Below are 14,296 nucleotides of genomic sequence, written 5' to 3' on the forward strand. Positions count from 1 at the left end.
GGTGGGAAACTTGCCAGAGTACCCGACCATTAAGTCTCGCAGCGAAGACCGAGTCCACATCTGATTCTGAGACTTTCTCCTACCTCATTAACTTTTTTCATTTCAAGTTAAGAAATGCCATATAACCATGGATTGTGTATTAGAAAAAAAAAAAGAAATCAACTCAAATGTCCAACAATAGGAGCTAGTTAAATGTATTATAGTCCTACTGTAATTATCAAGCTATTACAAAGAATGATCTGAGTAAATAAGAAACAACATAAAGAGTAATGTGTGTAAGCAATTCCATTTTTATAAAATAATAAATGTAATATATATATATAGAAAAAAATAAGAGTGAATATACAACACAGTATTAAAGTTAGTAAGTCTTAGTTCTAAAGGTACTTATTAGGACAAGATACTTCTAAGTTACGCTTCTGAAATGGTTGAATATTTCACAATGAAACAAAAAAGCAAAAGATGGGGGGAAAAAAAACAATGCAAACATTTAGATGCTCATTACATGCTCAGTAGCACCGTCTAGCGAAAAAGCACTGGATGGGGCCTGAAGAGGTTCCAGTCCCAGCCTGCCACCAACCAGCCCTATGACCTTGAACAAGTCACATGGTTTCTCTGGGCCTCCTTCAAATGAGGGGGTGGAAAATGGACCCCTAAAATCCCCTCTACTAATGCAAACATACCACAAGTCTGTGAGGTGAAACAGGCTGGTGGCATATTCCACAAACAGTCCAAGAAAAATATCCCTGGCACATTTTTCTTCTAATGATTTTAATGACCACATTGTTTTTCTGCAGGTGAACATACAAGTATAATTTACTTTCTCCAGCAAGCTAAGGTCAAAAACAAACTTGTAATTACATCACCCATTTAAACCACATGCAAAAAGAGCCAGATGCCACTGAAGGCTTTACAGATACAACCAGATTTACCCTGGAAACACATCTAAGCCTCCCTCCCTCATTGTGTCTTTCCCCTCATTCTGAAGGGGAAAAAAAGAATCAACAAGGACTTCACAGTAAGGAAGAATATGAACATTTTATCAACATGCCAGTACTTGGCCTATGAAAATATGAGATACTTACTACATTAGGGCCCCACTGCTGGTTGTATTTGTTTTACTGTGGTAACTTCCCAAATGAAGCCACATGAGGTCAAAGTACAAAATACCTTTAGTAATCAAGTGATTACACAGCAGCTTCCAGAAGCTATCTAGGGAGAAGTTATTCTACCACAGAATCATCTTTCTTAGTAAATCTAAAATAGGAAATGTTTTTCCAAATAAAGTCATAATAGTGAATTGAGTAAAAACTGAATGCAAAAATGTCAAGTCACAAACAGGCCAAAGTATCTGGGGTCAATTTAAATATAACTACTTACCAAAAATTTACCCAAAAAAAGAAGGCAGAGGGAGCACAATGTTCCTTTCTCTCATCTAAACAAAGGACAAGACACTGGCCCAGCTTTAAGCAGAAAGTGTACCATACTGAACATCTATATGTACTATACCAGCAAGAAGATATCCACTCTTGCCACCACAATGGAAAGGGGTTTTCAAGAATCACCAGTCAAGTTTTCTAAGCCTCTCTGACCTTCAAGAACCACAGCAATGCTCTTCCTATTGCCTACATAAGCTTCCCTAAGAATGGTTTAAGAGAGACTGTATAATTATACTTTATAAACAAAGCTAAAAGAAGGTCCTGGTGTAAGGTCACAACTTTCCTTCTAAAAATATATGTACGATTAAATTAAGCACAAAAAGTTTTGATGTACATTTTCCTCCTTTGGGTCTTAATTTTTTTTTCCCCTCAACACACACACACAACTGGTTTTACATTTCTATCTAACCATGCTTGGCAGAGGATTGTTAAAAAATTCCAGGAGAACAGAAAGCAACACTTTTATGACTCATGTGTAATCGGCCTTAGCACACTTATTACCTGATCAGTAGGGATCTTTGTTTCCATAGACACTGCTTCCCGAAGCCTGGCGACAGTCCCAGACAGAGGCACGGCAACGCCAATCCTCATGCAGTGAGAACACTTCCCCTGATACACTACGGTAACATAGAGAGGCCTGTACAGATCAAAGCCAGATCTTCTTATTAGTCACTTATTTCAACTTAAATATAGAAGCAAAATGAAGAAACAAACACAGAACTGAAAGGGAAAAATCTCATTTGGACTTCAGTAGGACCAGAAAACAATAATCAACACATCTTTGGAAAAGGCAGTTGAACAAAATATATCAACACTTGATCTTGTGCTTTGTATGTTCTTCACAACAGCATAATTCCCAGAAATTATGAAAAACTGTTCAAATAAAGCAACTAATTAAAAGTGCAATAGAAAGTCTCTAGAAAATCTAGAAGGCACTCAACAACTCTCCTCCTCCCCCACACTATCAACGGATGAGCAACTGAACAGACTACAACCACAGGGACTGAAACGACTTGTTGGCCCCATGTACCTGTTCACCCTGTAAACTCAGACAGAGATTTATAAATTTCTGTAGGGTTTTAACAATGCCTGTATTCAATTTATCACTAATCCCGTTTTTTTTTCTAAATAAGTAAGAACACCTAACAGGAGCTGGACAGGAATGAACAGTCTTAATTTTATTAAATCTGTTCTTCTTACCTTGTGTGGGGTAGAGGAATTGGCAAAGAAATGCAGAGGAAAGGGTCAAAAGTGTTGCTCTGCTTCTGACAATGAGGACATGTCAAAGAAGATCTTCAAAAACAAAAATGAAAGACACACACAGTAAGAGCATCTACAGCTATGTTGAGCAGACCATATAAGAGACAATTTGATATGCTCATACCTGTACTGGGCTTGAAAAAGTTCTTGTACAAAAGTGCTACAGACAGGAAAAGATGGTCCCTCGGGCATCATATCAGTCTCTGATGGTGGCTAAAAAAAGGGAAAGTACAATTTCACAGATTAGAAGTACCAACTCTTGATTGAAGGTGAACCTGAAACAGTCACAAATGGCCTTCACTTCCTTTACAAGCTGTGCAGAGGTGCCAGTGAAAAGCATGTGCTAAAGGCACTGGAACGCAGCTGCCAGGACGGGGGTCACAAGGACTCCTCTCCCCACAGGCTCTCCCACACACCGTGACTGTGCCAGTCTCTCCGCCCCACCCAGCAGCTGGGCAGTCCTTTTGCAGGGTGCTTCAATCTCCAACTCTCAAGGTCTCCCTGCAGCCTCTTGCAGGAAATAACCCCAACCACTGTGCCCTCAAGCTACAGCCCCTGCCGACCGCACCACTCGCTTTGGTGCCCAGTCCCTCTACTGCATATACTTAGTTAGCCTTTTCACGTCCATCTACCTGACAAAGAGTCACTGAACACCTGCTGCCACGTGCAGAGAGCCCTGCAAGGCCATTAGGACACAAAGATAAATAAGACACAGTGCCTGACCTTGAGTATGTCTCAATCTGGTGGGAGAGCCAGCCACAAGCACATGGTCATATGTTAGTACAGAGTGTGCAGGCACAGAAGAACCCTGAATTAGAATATCTTGACGCCTTACCAGAACCACAGACTGAAATTTTGAGGCACAGAGCAGAATTAACAAAAACTTTAAAGGTGGCAAGAGAAAAGCAACTCTTTGGTCTTAATTATTTCTAGTATATAAATCAGTTTTCCATCATATTAAGGCTGCATCATAAAAGTTGAGAATGTATAACTGTGTCTTAATAAGAATGTTATTCTAGAGGTTCAGTTTCTACACCCAAACCCAACCGAAACAGCAAAGACATCCATCCATTTCCTTTTCACCTATGTATTCATCTCAGTGATCTATAAGGGTATGTGTGTCATTGGAAAAGAAAGCAAATTTCTGCTTTAAAAACAGCTTAGTGAACTGGAATCACTTGGCTGTAGTCTAAAGCTAGTCATACACGCAATTATGTCCCCTCTCATTAGACTCTAAGTTCCTTAGAGACGGCATCTCTCGTATCTTATGCTGCCAGCACAGCAATAAACGTGGGGAAAATCCTCTAAGTATCCCTGAATTTTATACTCACCTGGAGCTTAGTCTATTTCACTACATTAACTAAATGCAAACTGCAACAACTCCTCAGTGGAGGTTACCCTGCTCACTGCTCCCTGGCTGCCCCAGCAGGGTGCGCACCCTCACCTTCAGAGGAGGCTGGCCGCTCTGCTTCACAGCATGATTGAGGTCCTCATGAACTCGGTCCAAAAGCCACAGCAGAAACTCCTGGGCATCATGCTGGGAATTTCCCCGATATTGCAGTGCGTTCTTTGACACAATACTCTACACAGGTAAATAAATCAGCATGAATAGTCGTGAATTCATGGCTTTAAAGATGAACTATTTATAATCCCAAAGAAGGATGCAAGATCTCAAGGGTGTTACAGAGTACTTCCTAGAAAGACAGCAATATAAAAACAGACGCTTAATGTAAAAACCCCACCCCCAGAAACATGTACAGAAAACTTAAATGCACCTACCCAACAATCCTACTTTGAGAAATAGATCTAAAGGAAACCATGAAAACAGCATGCCAAGACTTCTAAGAAAATATTTATTCGTCAGGCTTTATAATAGCAAAAAAATGATAATAACTTGAACATTTAAAAACAAGAACTGGTTAAATAAGTAACAGAGCATTGAATCATAAACCAAAGGATAAAATAAACACATCTACAAAATATAAATGACTGAGTGAATAAATAAGGGGACTAGATAAATCTTCTTTACAGAATTCCAAATAATTAATTTCAGTACTTCCCCCTCCAGGAGTTGGATCTTAACCTCCTACCTTGAGTAGTGACTTGCTTCCACTAGAATATGGAAAGAGGCGGGGGTGGGGGCATGGGGGTTGGTGAAAGGTTCTCGGTTAATTAAGATCATGGCTCTGGAGCAAAGAACCTGGGTTCAAACTTCTGCCCCACCACTTGTATTTGTGAAGCCTGGATCTACTCTCTTCCAAAGTAAAAGGGAGAATAATGGTTTAGTGTGATGGTTAGTGAGAATGCATGCACGATATTTTGTGTGTGAGGTAATAAGCACTCAACTTTCAGCTCTGAGTATGGGATTTGGAAGTATGGTGGAAGAAGGGGACACAACCGCACAAAGGGAGGGCAGCTAGAAGACAAATGAGCTGATGAGGCAAGAAATAATGAGGGTCCAAGCTAAGGCAGTGAGAACAGAAATGTGAAGGCAGACTTGAGAGATTTAGGAATTTAGGCAGTAGACTCCATAGGATTTGTGACCTAATGAATGGGGAGAGTGAGAAAGGAGGCATTAATGTCACCAAGGTGTCTTCTCTGAATATGGGCAACCGATGGTACCCTTCATCAGGATAAAATGAAAAAGAAGTCTGGGGAAGAGGACTGCATTTAAAGTTCTGTGGAACCTCCAAGTAGAAGTTCCTGGTAAACAACTGAAAACTACAGATCTGGGGCCTGGTGGAAGAGTGTGTGCTAAGGACAAAAATTTGGAAGTCAACAGATGGGTGGTAGTTGAAATCATGAGTACAGCTGAGACTGCCCAGACATAGTCATGAGAGATCAAGCCAGAAGACAGAATAATCCAGAGGACACTATATTTGGGGGCCCTCAAAGGAGACCAAGAGAAGGCCACCAAAGATATGGCAAGAAAATCAGGAGAATAGTCACAAGAGTCAAGAGAAAAGGGTTATGAAGGAGAGAGTGATCAACAGCGTTAAGAGTGATAGAGTAGGACAAAGAACTGAAACTGTCTACCGCATTTTCCAATTAAGATGATTATGGGCGGGGTGGGGGGCGGTGCCTGGTTGGCTCAGTTGGTGGAGAGTGCAACCCTTGATCTCGGGGTTGTGGGTTTGAGTCCCACACTGGGTGTGGAGATTATTTAAAAATAAACTATTTTTAAAAAGAAAAGAAAACAAGGGACAGACTTACAACTTGATAATGAGGAAGAACCATCACACCCTGATGATCAATTAGATGTGAATGGTAACAAAATGATGATTTACAAAGATTCAAACTAAAGGAGGAAAAAATCAAAGGGACATGAATGAGAGGGAATACTGAGGTGTCAATTGGCAAAATTTACTAACTGGCCAAAGGCAGCAAAGGAGAGGAAGAACCCTGACAATAAACAAGGTTTCAGTGACTAGAAAGATGCCACTTGAATGCTATCTCGGAAAAAAGGTACACAAAAGGAGAAATGGGTGTGGGGAGTCTTTACTATACTACAACACTTCCCCCATGGTCAGATGCCACCTGAATCGTCAAACTCAGTATTTCCTTTCTTGGTCTTCACCTTCCTCAATCTTCCCATAGCATTTTATACCTGACACCTTACCTCATCTTGAAATAGTCTGGCTTGTGGCCTTATGCACTCATTTAGGAGAACCAAAGCTGGAGCCACTGGTGTGTACAGTGGGAGAATGTGAGCTATAGAAGAGAGGATTTCACAGTAAAGAAAAATAGGCCAAAAACAAACAAGCTAACAAACAAAAAACACTAGCACCAGCAGCACTGTTGATGGTGTGGCCAACTCAGGATGGAAGAGAAACAAGTGACTGGTGATACTATTATTAAGGGATACAAAGAAGAAATGATGGACAACACCAAGGTTTTTAGTTTCTAGTCTAGGTAGACAATGAGATCAGGAACAGAGGAAGAGATGGGGGACAGCAGAGCTTCATATATGGTGAATCTGAGGTACCTAAATGATCGCCAGTGAGGTGAAGTCTGGTGCTCAGGAAAGAGAACTGAGCTGCCAAGTTAAATCGGAGAGGCACTCACCTTCCGTATGAACATGGAGGAAAAAAAAGCAGAAAAGGAGGCAACTAGGATCTTGAAGAATGCTAGCACAGAAGGGACAAGTCACAATACAGAAGCCAAGGAAGATAAGAGTGGCCAGGAGAACCAGAGACGGAGGCAGTGATGTAAACTACCGCAGGCAAGCCAAGCAGGGCACTGACATGGTCCCTGGGAAGGGCAAGTTAAGAGGCTGACTGTAATTTCAGTCATGCAGAATACCGACCAGAGAGGGTGGGAGGGAAGAAAAGGTAAGGAAACTGAATGACTGCAAGAAGACCACCCTTCATATGCAAGAGGCTCGGTTATAAAAGGGAAGAGGAAAGATGCTCTGCCCGTTGGGGGGCTTACAGGGCAGAGGGACTTACGCACTGAGAGAAGGAGCTAACAGAAGGGAGACACGGCAGAAAGAGGATTCTCCAGTGAGAGGCGAAGGTGGGATTCAGAAAAGAAGTAGAGAAGCGCCTTTAACAGGAGGTGGGAGACACAGAAGGGGAGGAGGTAAGGATGGTTATGGATTCAGAAGTTATAGACAGGAAAGCAGGGAACCTTTGTTTCTGTTTGTTCTGTGTTGTTCCTTTTTGGAAGAAGCAAAGGACAACTGCCAAGAGGAAGTCTCAGGTGTGGCAAGGTTAATGACAAATGTCACGGCATGTTGCTGGGCACACAAACTGCCTGAAGCATAGCAAGGGTCTGGCCCGGGAACCCTCTCCCGTATTTACCTCCAGTGGGGGTGAGGGATTTCTCAGCATATGCACGATCCTAAGAAACAAATGAACTGAAATCAGGCTCTTCACTTGTGTCACAGCAGACACCTCATGCACAGTGTCCATCACATTTCGGAGCGGGGATGATGTACAGTTAAGACTGATTTATGATTCCTGCCGCTATCACTTCAGCTCATCTGGCGCTTAACTGTCAATCGCGGTGTATAAGGTGCCGTATGGAGGCTGCTCAACAAGATTTTTGTTGGGCACGACTCCACAGGCAACAGGACTTCCACAACCACTGTAACTAGGGCAAAAACTACTCTGGGTCAACCTCACCCTAAATCCCTACATCACAGACTGTTTTACAGGGAACCTCGCTGAACACACACACTAACCCAAAGGATCCTTTTTCTGCCCCTTTGCCTCCTTCACAATGGTGACTTATTCCCACTGCAGAGACCCAAGGGACTATTTATTTTACTTCCTACCAAGACAAAACAAAACAGAATAATCTAATAACCATCCTTTAGTGTGTGTTACAGAAAAAAAAAAAAGTGGGAGCCAAGAAGGAAAAATAGTGGAGGGGCAACTGGGGGCAATCCTATACTCAGTAGGTTAAGCATCCGACTTTGGCTCAGGTCACAATCTCAAAGTTTGTGAGTTTGAGCCCCACATCTGGATCTGTGCTGACAATCAGAGCCAGAACCTGCTTTGGATTCTGTGTCTCCCTCTCTCTCTGCCCCTCACCCGCTTGTGCTCTGTCTCTCTCTCAAAAATAAATAAACATTAAAAATTAAAAAAAAAAAAAAAAAAAAAAGGAAAAATAGTGGGAATCAAGAAACCACCTGGGCTGGATCTCTGGCTCCGCCACAAACCACTGCTTGTCACAGAACCACTGATTCCTGATTTATAAAGCGAAGCAGCGGAGTTGGCCATCGATGACACCCCTGGTGTCCCAAATCTTCACCTAAGCTCTTCCCCCAGAGTCCCAACAAGCGATTTGATTTTGCTTTGGGTCTCATCTGACATTGCTTTGGTTTGCCTTTTATGATTTTTTGCATAATTAAACCTTAGTTTATTTTTATTTATGTCCTAAAATCAATCCTTTTGTGTTTTTGCAGTTTTAAAAAAAGTTCATTATCGCTGGAAGAGGTCATCTATAAATAGGAACATTGCTACAATCTGAGAATTTAAATTTGTCACTTCTATGAAAAATAAATGAGCCTTTTTTAATTTTTATTTTTAAGTAATCTCTACACCCAACGTGGGCCTCCTGAAATCAAGAGTTGCATGCTCCATGGACTGAGTCAGCCAGGTGCCCCAAATATGAGCCTTCTTAAAATCAACCTTGCATATTTATGTCTACTTTATAGAATGGGGGTATGGCATTTATTTGGAAAAACATGAACTAACCTATTGGTTTAAATCCTATACATCCTACTATGAATAAATTTGACCATCACTCCAATTTTCCTTTCAGTTAGGGTGATCCTTAACTTCCAGTTGCTAAACAATAAAGGTTAAACAAATTTGTAGAGCTTTCAAGTTTCATAAAATTTCTCTTTACCCTTCAAATAAAACCTTAAGGTTTTAATAAAACCTTAAGAGAGCTTTTTTTTCCCCTTACAAAGAAAAAAAAAAAAAAAGGAGCTGGAAGCATGGCCCAGGAAAGAAAAAGAATTAAATCTCTCTACCTGGAACGGTAAAATCAGACATGAGGTTCTTTCTTTCTTTCTGTAGAGCCCTAGTACAGAAGCAGCAGAGTCCTGGGCTCCAGGGAAAAGACAGAAACTGGTTCAAGACACACTTTATCTGATCCCAGGAAGAAGACAACAAAGCATGGGGAAGGGACATGGCGGTATTGATTTGATCAGGAGCTGGGTTTACCCTTTCGGGGAAAAGGTAGCTTGCCAAAACTCACCAAACCAAATTATCACCCACCTTCCATGATTCTATGCCAGAAGAAAAGGAGAATTTATTTCCAGTGATTCTGGGTAAGAAGCAGAAGAACTTGGGAGGACAACAGTACTTACATGTTAAGAGAAAGATGAGATGTGAACAGATGAGTTCAGAGATGGCATCTAAAAGTGAAATTTGGTTTCTGGACTGTGCTGGAAAGAACAGAATAACACTTGTCTTGAGAAAAGTTCCATCTTTTGAATCTGACTTTATGGACAACTACTAAGTTGATGAAGAATAATTAACCAAAACATAAGGGATGAAATTGGTGCAAATGGATGACTACTGCAAAACCAGACATGACCCATGAAAAACAGTGATAGAGAGTGCCCATACAACAGAGTTCCATACCAGGGTACAGAATGCAGCCATGCTCAGAGTTCCCTGTGTCCTGAATCCATTCTTTGCTCCTTATCTTCACCTCTGGTGGGGAAGTCTTTTCACATAACCAAGTTAGGAGAGGCCCTCGGTATTAGCCAGTATTAGCCAGCCGTGGCAACAACAGACACCTGAAAGAGACTGTAAAGCCTCCAGACTTTCACACATACTTTCCCTATGACTCGAATGCCCTCCACTCCCATTCCTCAAATGCATTCCCTTACTCTCCTTCCTTGGTAGGATGGAGCGGGGAGCTGGGTGGGAGAGGACAGAGACAAAAAAGAAAAGAAACAACAGGAAAGGAGCTTCCATCCAAGATGGAAGGACAACTCAATGAGAATAGTAGAGAATGCCACACACAGCCTGTTGGTGTGTCCATGTTTGACCACAGGGGAAAGGGAGTTATTTCGGGTACAGAGCTCCTTCATCATTCCAGACAGAAAGGCCTAACAAGGGTGACTTAAGTATAGCTGTTCCTTGTATACAAGTTCTCATGATTCAGACTCAGGAACTAAACAGATTTGGACAGCAAGAGATATCTGCACTGTTAAAAGATTAGATTTGGATATTAAACAGACTCACATGTACCAAAAAGACTTGGTGGCAGAGACTCATTGCTGAAATAGAGACTAGAAAAGGGTATATATCTTCTCTTTAAAAAAAAAAAAAACAACGCTATAATAAGAATGTTAAGAAATGGTTACTGCATTTCAAAAAATTACAAGTAAGGTGGAAGTAGGGTCAAGAGTATTAGAGATGGGATGATAGGGAGAAAAACAAATGGAACCCCAAGTGGTTCATTCAGATGAACAATGAGCAAACGTCTCACAACAGATCCTAACGCTATACTAAGGTAGAAAATACAGCAGCAAGAGAAGGCCCCCAAGTGTATAATCAGTGGCTGGAAGTTTCCGCTAAAAATTCAACAGAAACAGAAAGACTAGATTCTGAATACCTGGGTTCAAGTCCTCTTTCCACCACCTTTTACTTCATGTGTGGTTTCTCTGAGCCTCAGCTAACTTTTCTGTAAAATGGGGGTGAGAATACTTTTCTAAAAGAATTACTGTGAAGCTTTAATGAGATTTATTTTACAAACTCTATAAAAGCATTTCATAAAAAAGTTTTATAAAAGCATTTTATAAACTCTTAAACTCTACACAGCTTCTATTATTTAAGCTGCAAAAGTCAAGAAAAAAGAAAGGAATTATCCTATAGAAGCCTGGAAAATGTCAAAGAGAAAGAAAAGCACTGGCTCTTGACCCCTGGCTGCACATTAGAATCATCAAGGGAAATTAAAACAACAACAACAACAAAACAACGAACTGGGAGCAGCCCAGAGACACTGATTTAATTATCTACAGTGGGACCTGATCATTGCTAATTTTTTTGAAGTGTGATTTTTTTTTTTAATTCTATTTCTATGTGAAGCCAAGACAGAAAGAACATGGTCACAGTGGAAAAGCCTTGAAGTTTCACTTCCAAAGGCACTAAAATTTACAGGAGGCTCTTGTCATAACTATATTATATCACTTATTACACTATGCTGTATTTGTATCACCAGAACATATAATCCATCTGCCTCCACCACTAGACAGTGATCAAGAAGGTCTTATTCAATATTATTTCCCCAATATCTAGCAAATACAATACATGAAACAAACAGTAATAGTAATGGCAGTTAATAATTGAGTGCCTATAAAGTATCAGGCGTTAGACTAATTATTTATAGGTGTTATTTCTTATAAAATTAATCCTCCAAAATTCCCTATTTTGTTAAGTATTATTACCATTATTTCTAGACAAAAAAACTTGGGCTCAGAAAAAGTGAAATAACTTGTCCAAAGTTACACCGTTCTTCAACCTCCTCTAATTAAAACAGCCTTAAGGCATTTTTGTCCATAATCCTTCAATAAATGATTTTTTTCCTTATATGACTCAGGATCATACAGGGCTTGGTCATTCGGTATGTCATTTCTCAATGCAGACATAAAACATATGTTAGAAACTGAACTACAGCTGTACCAAGCCTGAGGCTTCTGGGAGTTTATTTGCTTTTAAATAAATCCTTGTTAATCGGTGTTTGTTTTGTTGTAATTTGCATTTTTCCTATGACTGAAATATGACCCAGAAATAAAAATGGAGTTTATCTAATTGAAATGTTATTATTTGAGGGGTAAGGAGGAATTTGGACTATGTCAGAAGATCAAGTTGCAGCATGTGAAGAACTATGTCCTGCCTGAGTGTCCCAGGATGCTAGAGAAAGCAAACAATAGAGAGACAACAATCTGGCTCTGGAGAACTACATCTGTCTCTCATCAAAAAGTGTAAAGGGGAGTGCTTTCACCTTAAAATGCTCAAGCTGTTCTGCTGGTGGCGATAAATTCCGATCCAGTCCATCCTTTCCAGCACACCCCAAGTGGCCAAGCCTAGCCAACTCCAAGGTTAAAGTCAGCTCAGGTTGCCAAAATGTGTTTATGTATCTAATCAAGTAATTTAAGTAACTCAGGAGTATCTTCTTTTTGGTCTGTCATTATCCAACATATTTCTAAGATTCTTGCCAGTCACAATAAAATAAAGCCTTTTAAAAAGTTTGTGGGTTTTTTGTTTTTGTTTTTTAGAGGAAGGGGGAAATTTTGGCTAACAATACAGTAAAGAAAAAAAAAAAAAAAGCATACATCTAGTCCCAATTTACCCAAAAGGCCATCATCATATGGGAGTGTAATAATCTTCAACAGTTGAAAGTCGAAACAGATATTCTGGAACCCCCTCTACTTGCTAGATGGGATGCTGCTTGATTCATGAATTATTTAATAAAACTAATTATATCTTAATTTTTTTTAAGTCAAAACAGAAAAACTAGAAAATTCATCTAAATATCTAAGAAACTACAGGAGTGCCTGGATGGCTCAGTTGGTTGAGTGTCTGACTTCAGCTCAGGTCATGATCTCATGGTTCATGGGTTCCAGCCCCATATCAGGCTCTGTGCTGACAGCTCAGAGCCCAGAGCCTGCTTCAGATTCTGGGTCTCCCTCGCTCTCTGCCCCTCCCCCACTCACGCTCTTTGTTTCTCAAAAATGAATAAACGTTAAAAAAACTTAAAAAAATACCTAAGAAATTATTTTTTTCTACAGTGGAATTTTATAAAGTTTTAAAATCATTGAGAAATTAATATATAATACAATTAAGTGAAAAGAAGATGCAAAACTACATATGAACATGATTTCAAACTTTTAAGATACATTTTTAAAGACCTTTTTGTCTTTTATCCTTCAAAATATACACCAAAACATTAACAGTCATTGCCTCAGAATGGCAAATTTTAGGTGATCTATCCCTTTCTTCCTTATATGTTTCCATATTTCTGATGTTTTCTAAAATGGTTTTGCTGGTAACAACGACCAGGTCGACCAGGTGGAACTTAAGGGGATCTTACGAGAGCACACCCTGGTATTTTGGCCAGGGAACCCAAATCTGCACAGAAGATGGGGCTGGCAAAACACAGATATGTACCTTATTTGTAGTTACGGCTTTGGCCCCAAATCCCAGTGAATCAGACTGTACTATGCTGAGAATTTCTTTTTTCTCTAATAGACAGACCTAAGGAGCCTCAAAGCAGTTTTCTGCCTAGCGTAATCCTAAACTCAAACCCATACCAATCTTTGGATCTTATCACTGGAAGAAAAAAGTGACAGCGGCTAGCATCAGAGAAAATTGGCGGAAAGAGACAGGAAAAGAGTTTACGTCTACAGACACCCACCAAGGGCCTTTTTAAGCCACCCTGGCTTGCCAGGTAGGAGGTGAAAGCTTAGCCCTAGGAAGAGAAAAAGACAGCCCAGGATCAGCTTCCTGATCAAGTGGACAGAAGCAGAGGAGGAACATAGGCTTGGCTTATAAACTCAGCACGTGGCACTGCTCACCAGCCCAGGGGCCAAAATTCTTGGTTGAGTGGCACTGCTCTTTGGGGTGGAAGTGAAGTGCCCTGTACCCCCTTGGAGGTAGAACAGGGTGAGAGAGACAAGAAGTAGGGAACACATAAGGTCAAGCCTTGAATTATGCTGAGGCTAAACATGCATATATTTCTTACATAATCTGCGTGTGTATGTATGTATGTATGTAATTATACACAAAGAGACAAAGCATGCATCCTCTTCATTCTGAATATATTAGTATCTGGTGATAAACAGGTCTCAAGTTTTTAATTTTTGTTTTTTAAGTTTATTTTCAGAGAGACAGAGACAGCGTGAGTGGGGGGGGGGGGTCAGAGACAGGGAGAAAGAGAGAGAATCCCAAGCAGGCTCCGTGCTGCCAGCACAGCCCAATGTGGGGCTCGAAACCAAGAACTGTGAGATCATGATCTGAGCCGAAATCAAAAGTCGGACGCTTAACCGACTGTGCCACCCAGGCGCCCCCTGAAATGTTTTTGACTAAACAGTCAGTTTTATAAAGTTATCCAAAATATTCTGCAAATAA

The 14,296-nt window shown here is 40.6% G+C and overlaps 1 protein-coding gene across 2 annotated transcripts in view; it reads right to left on the bottom strand.

Annotated features, from left to right (window-relative positions):
• The window catches only part of USP31 (ubiquitin specific peptidase 31), a 68,975-nt gene that overhangs the window by 38,707 nt on the left and 15,972 nt on the right, over window positions 1-14,296 (bottom strand). The window contains exons 2-6 of one of the 2 annotated variants that reach the window (XM_030301685.1): window positions 4,144-4,281; window positions 2,824-2,912; window positions 2,640-2,732; window positions 1,941-2,076; window positions 684-791 (exon numbers count right to left, since the gene is read on the bottom strand). In XM_030301685.1, the coding sequence (XP_030157545.1) occupies window positions 684-791; window positions 1,941-2,076; window positions 2,640-2,732; window positions 2,824-2,912; window positions 4,144-4,281 (564 nt within the window). The remainder of the gene's footprint in view (window positions 1-683; window positions 792-1,940; window positions 2,077-2,639; window positions 2,733-2,823; window positions 2,913-4,143; window positions 4,282-14,296) is intronic. The other variant, XM_030301686.1, reaches the window with a different exon arrangement.

The sequence above is a fragment of the Lynx canadensis genome, chromosome E3 (genome assembly GCF_007474595.2).
Source record: "Lynx canadensis isolate LIC74 chromosome E3, mLynCan4.pri.v2, whole genome shotgun sequence".
Classification (NCBI taxonomy): Eukaryota; Metazoa; Chordata; class Mammalia; order Carnivora; family Felidae; genus Lynx; species Lynx canadensis.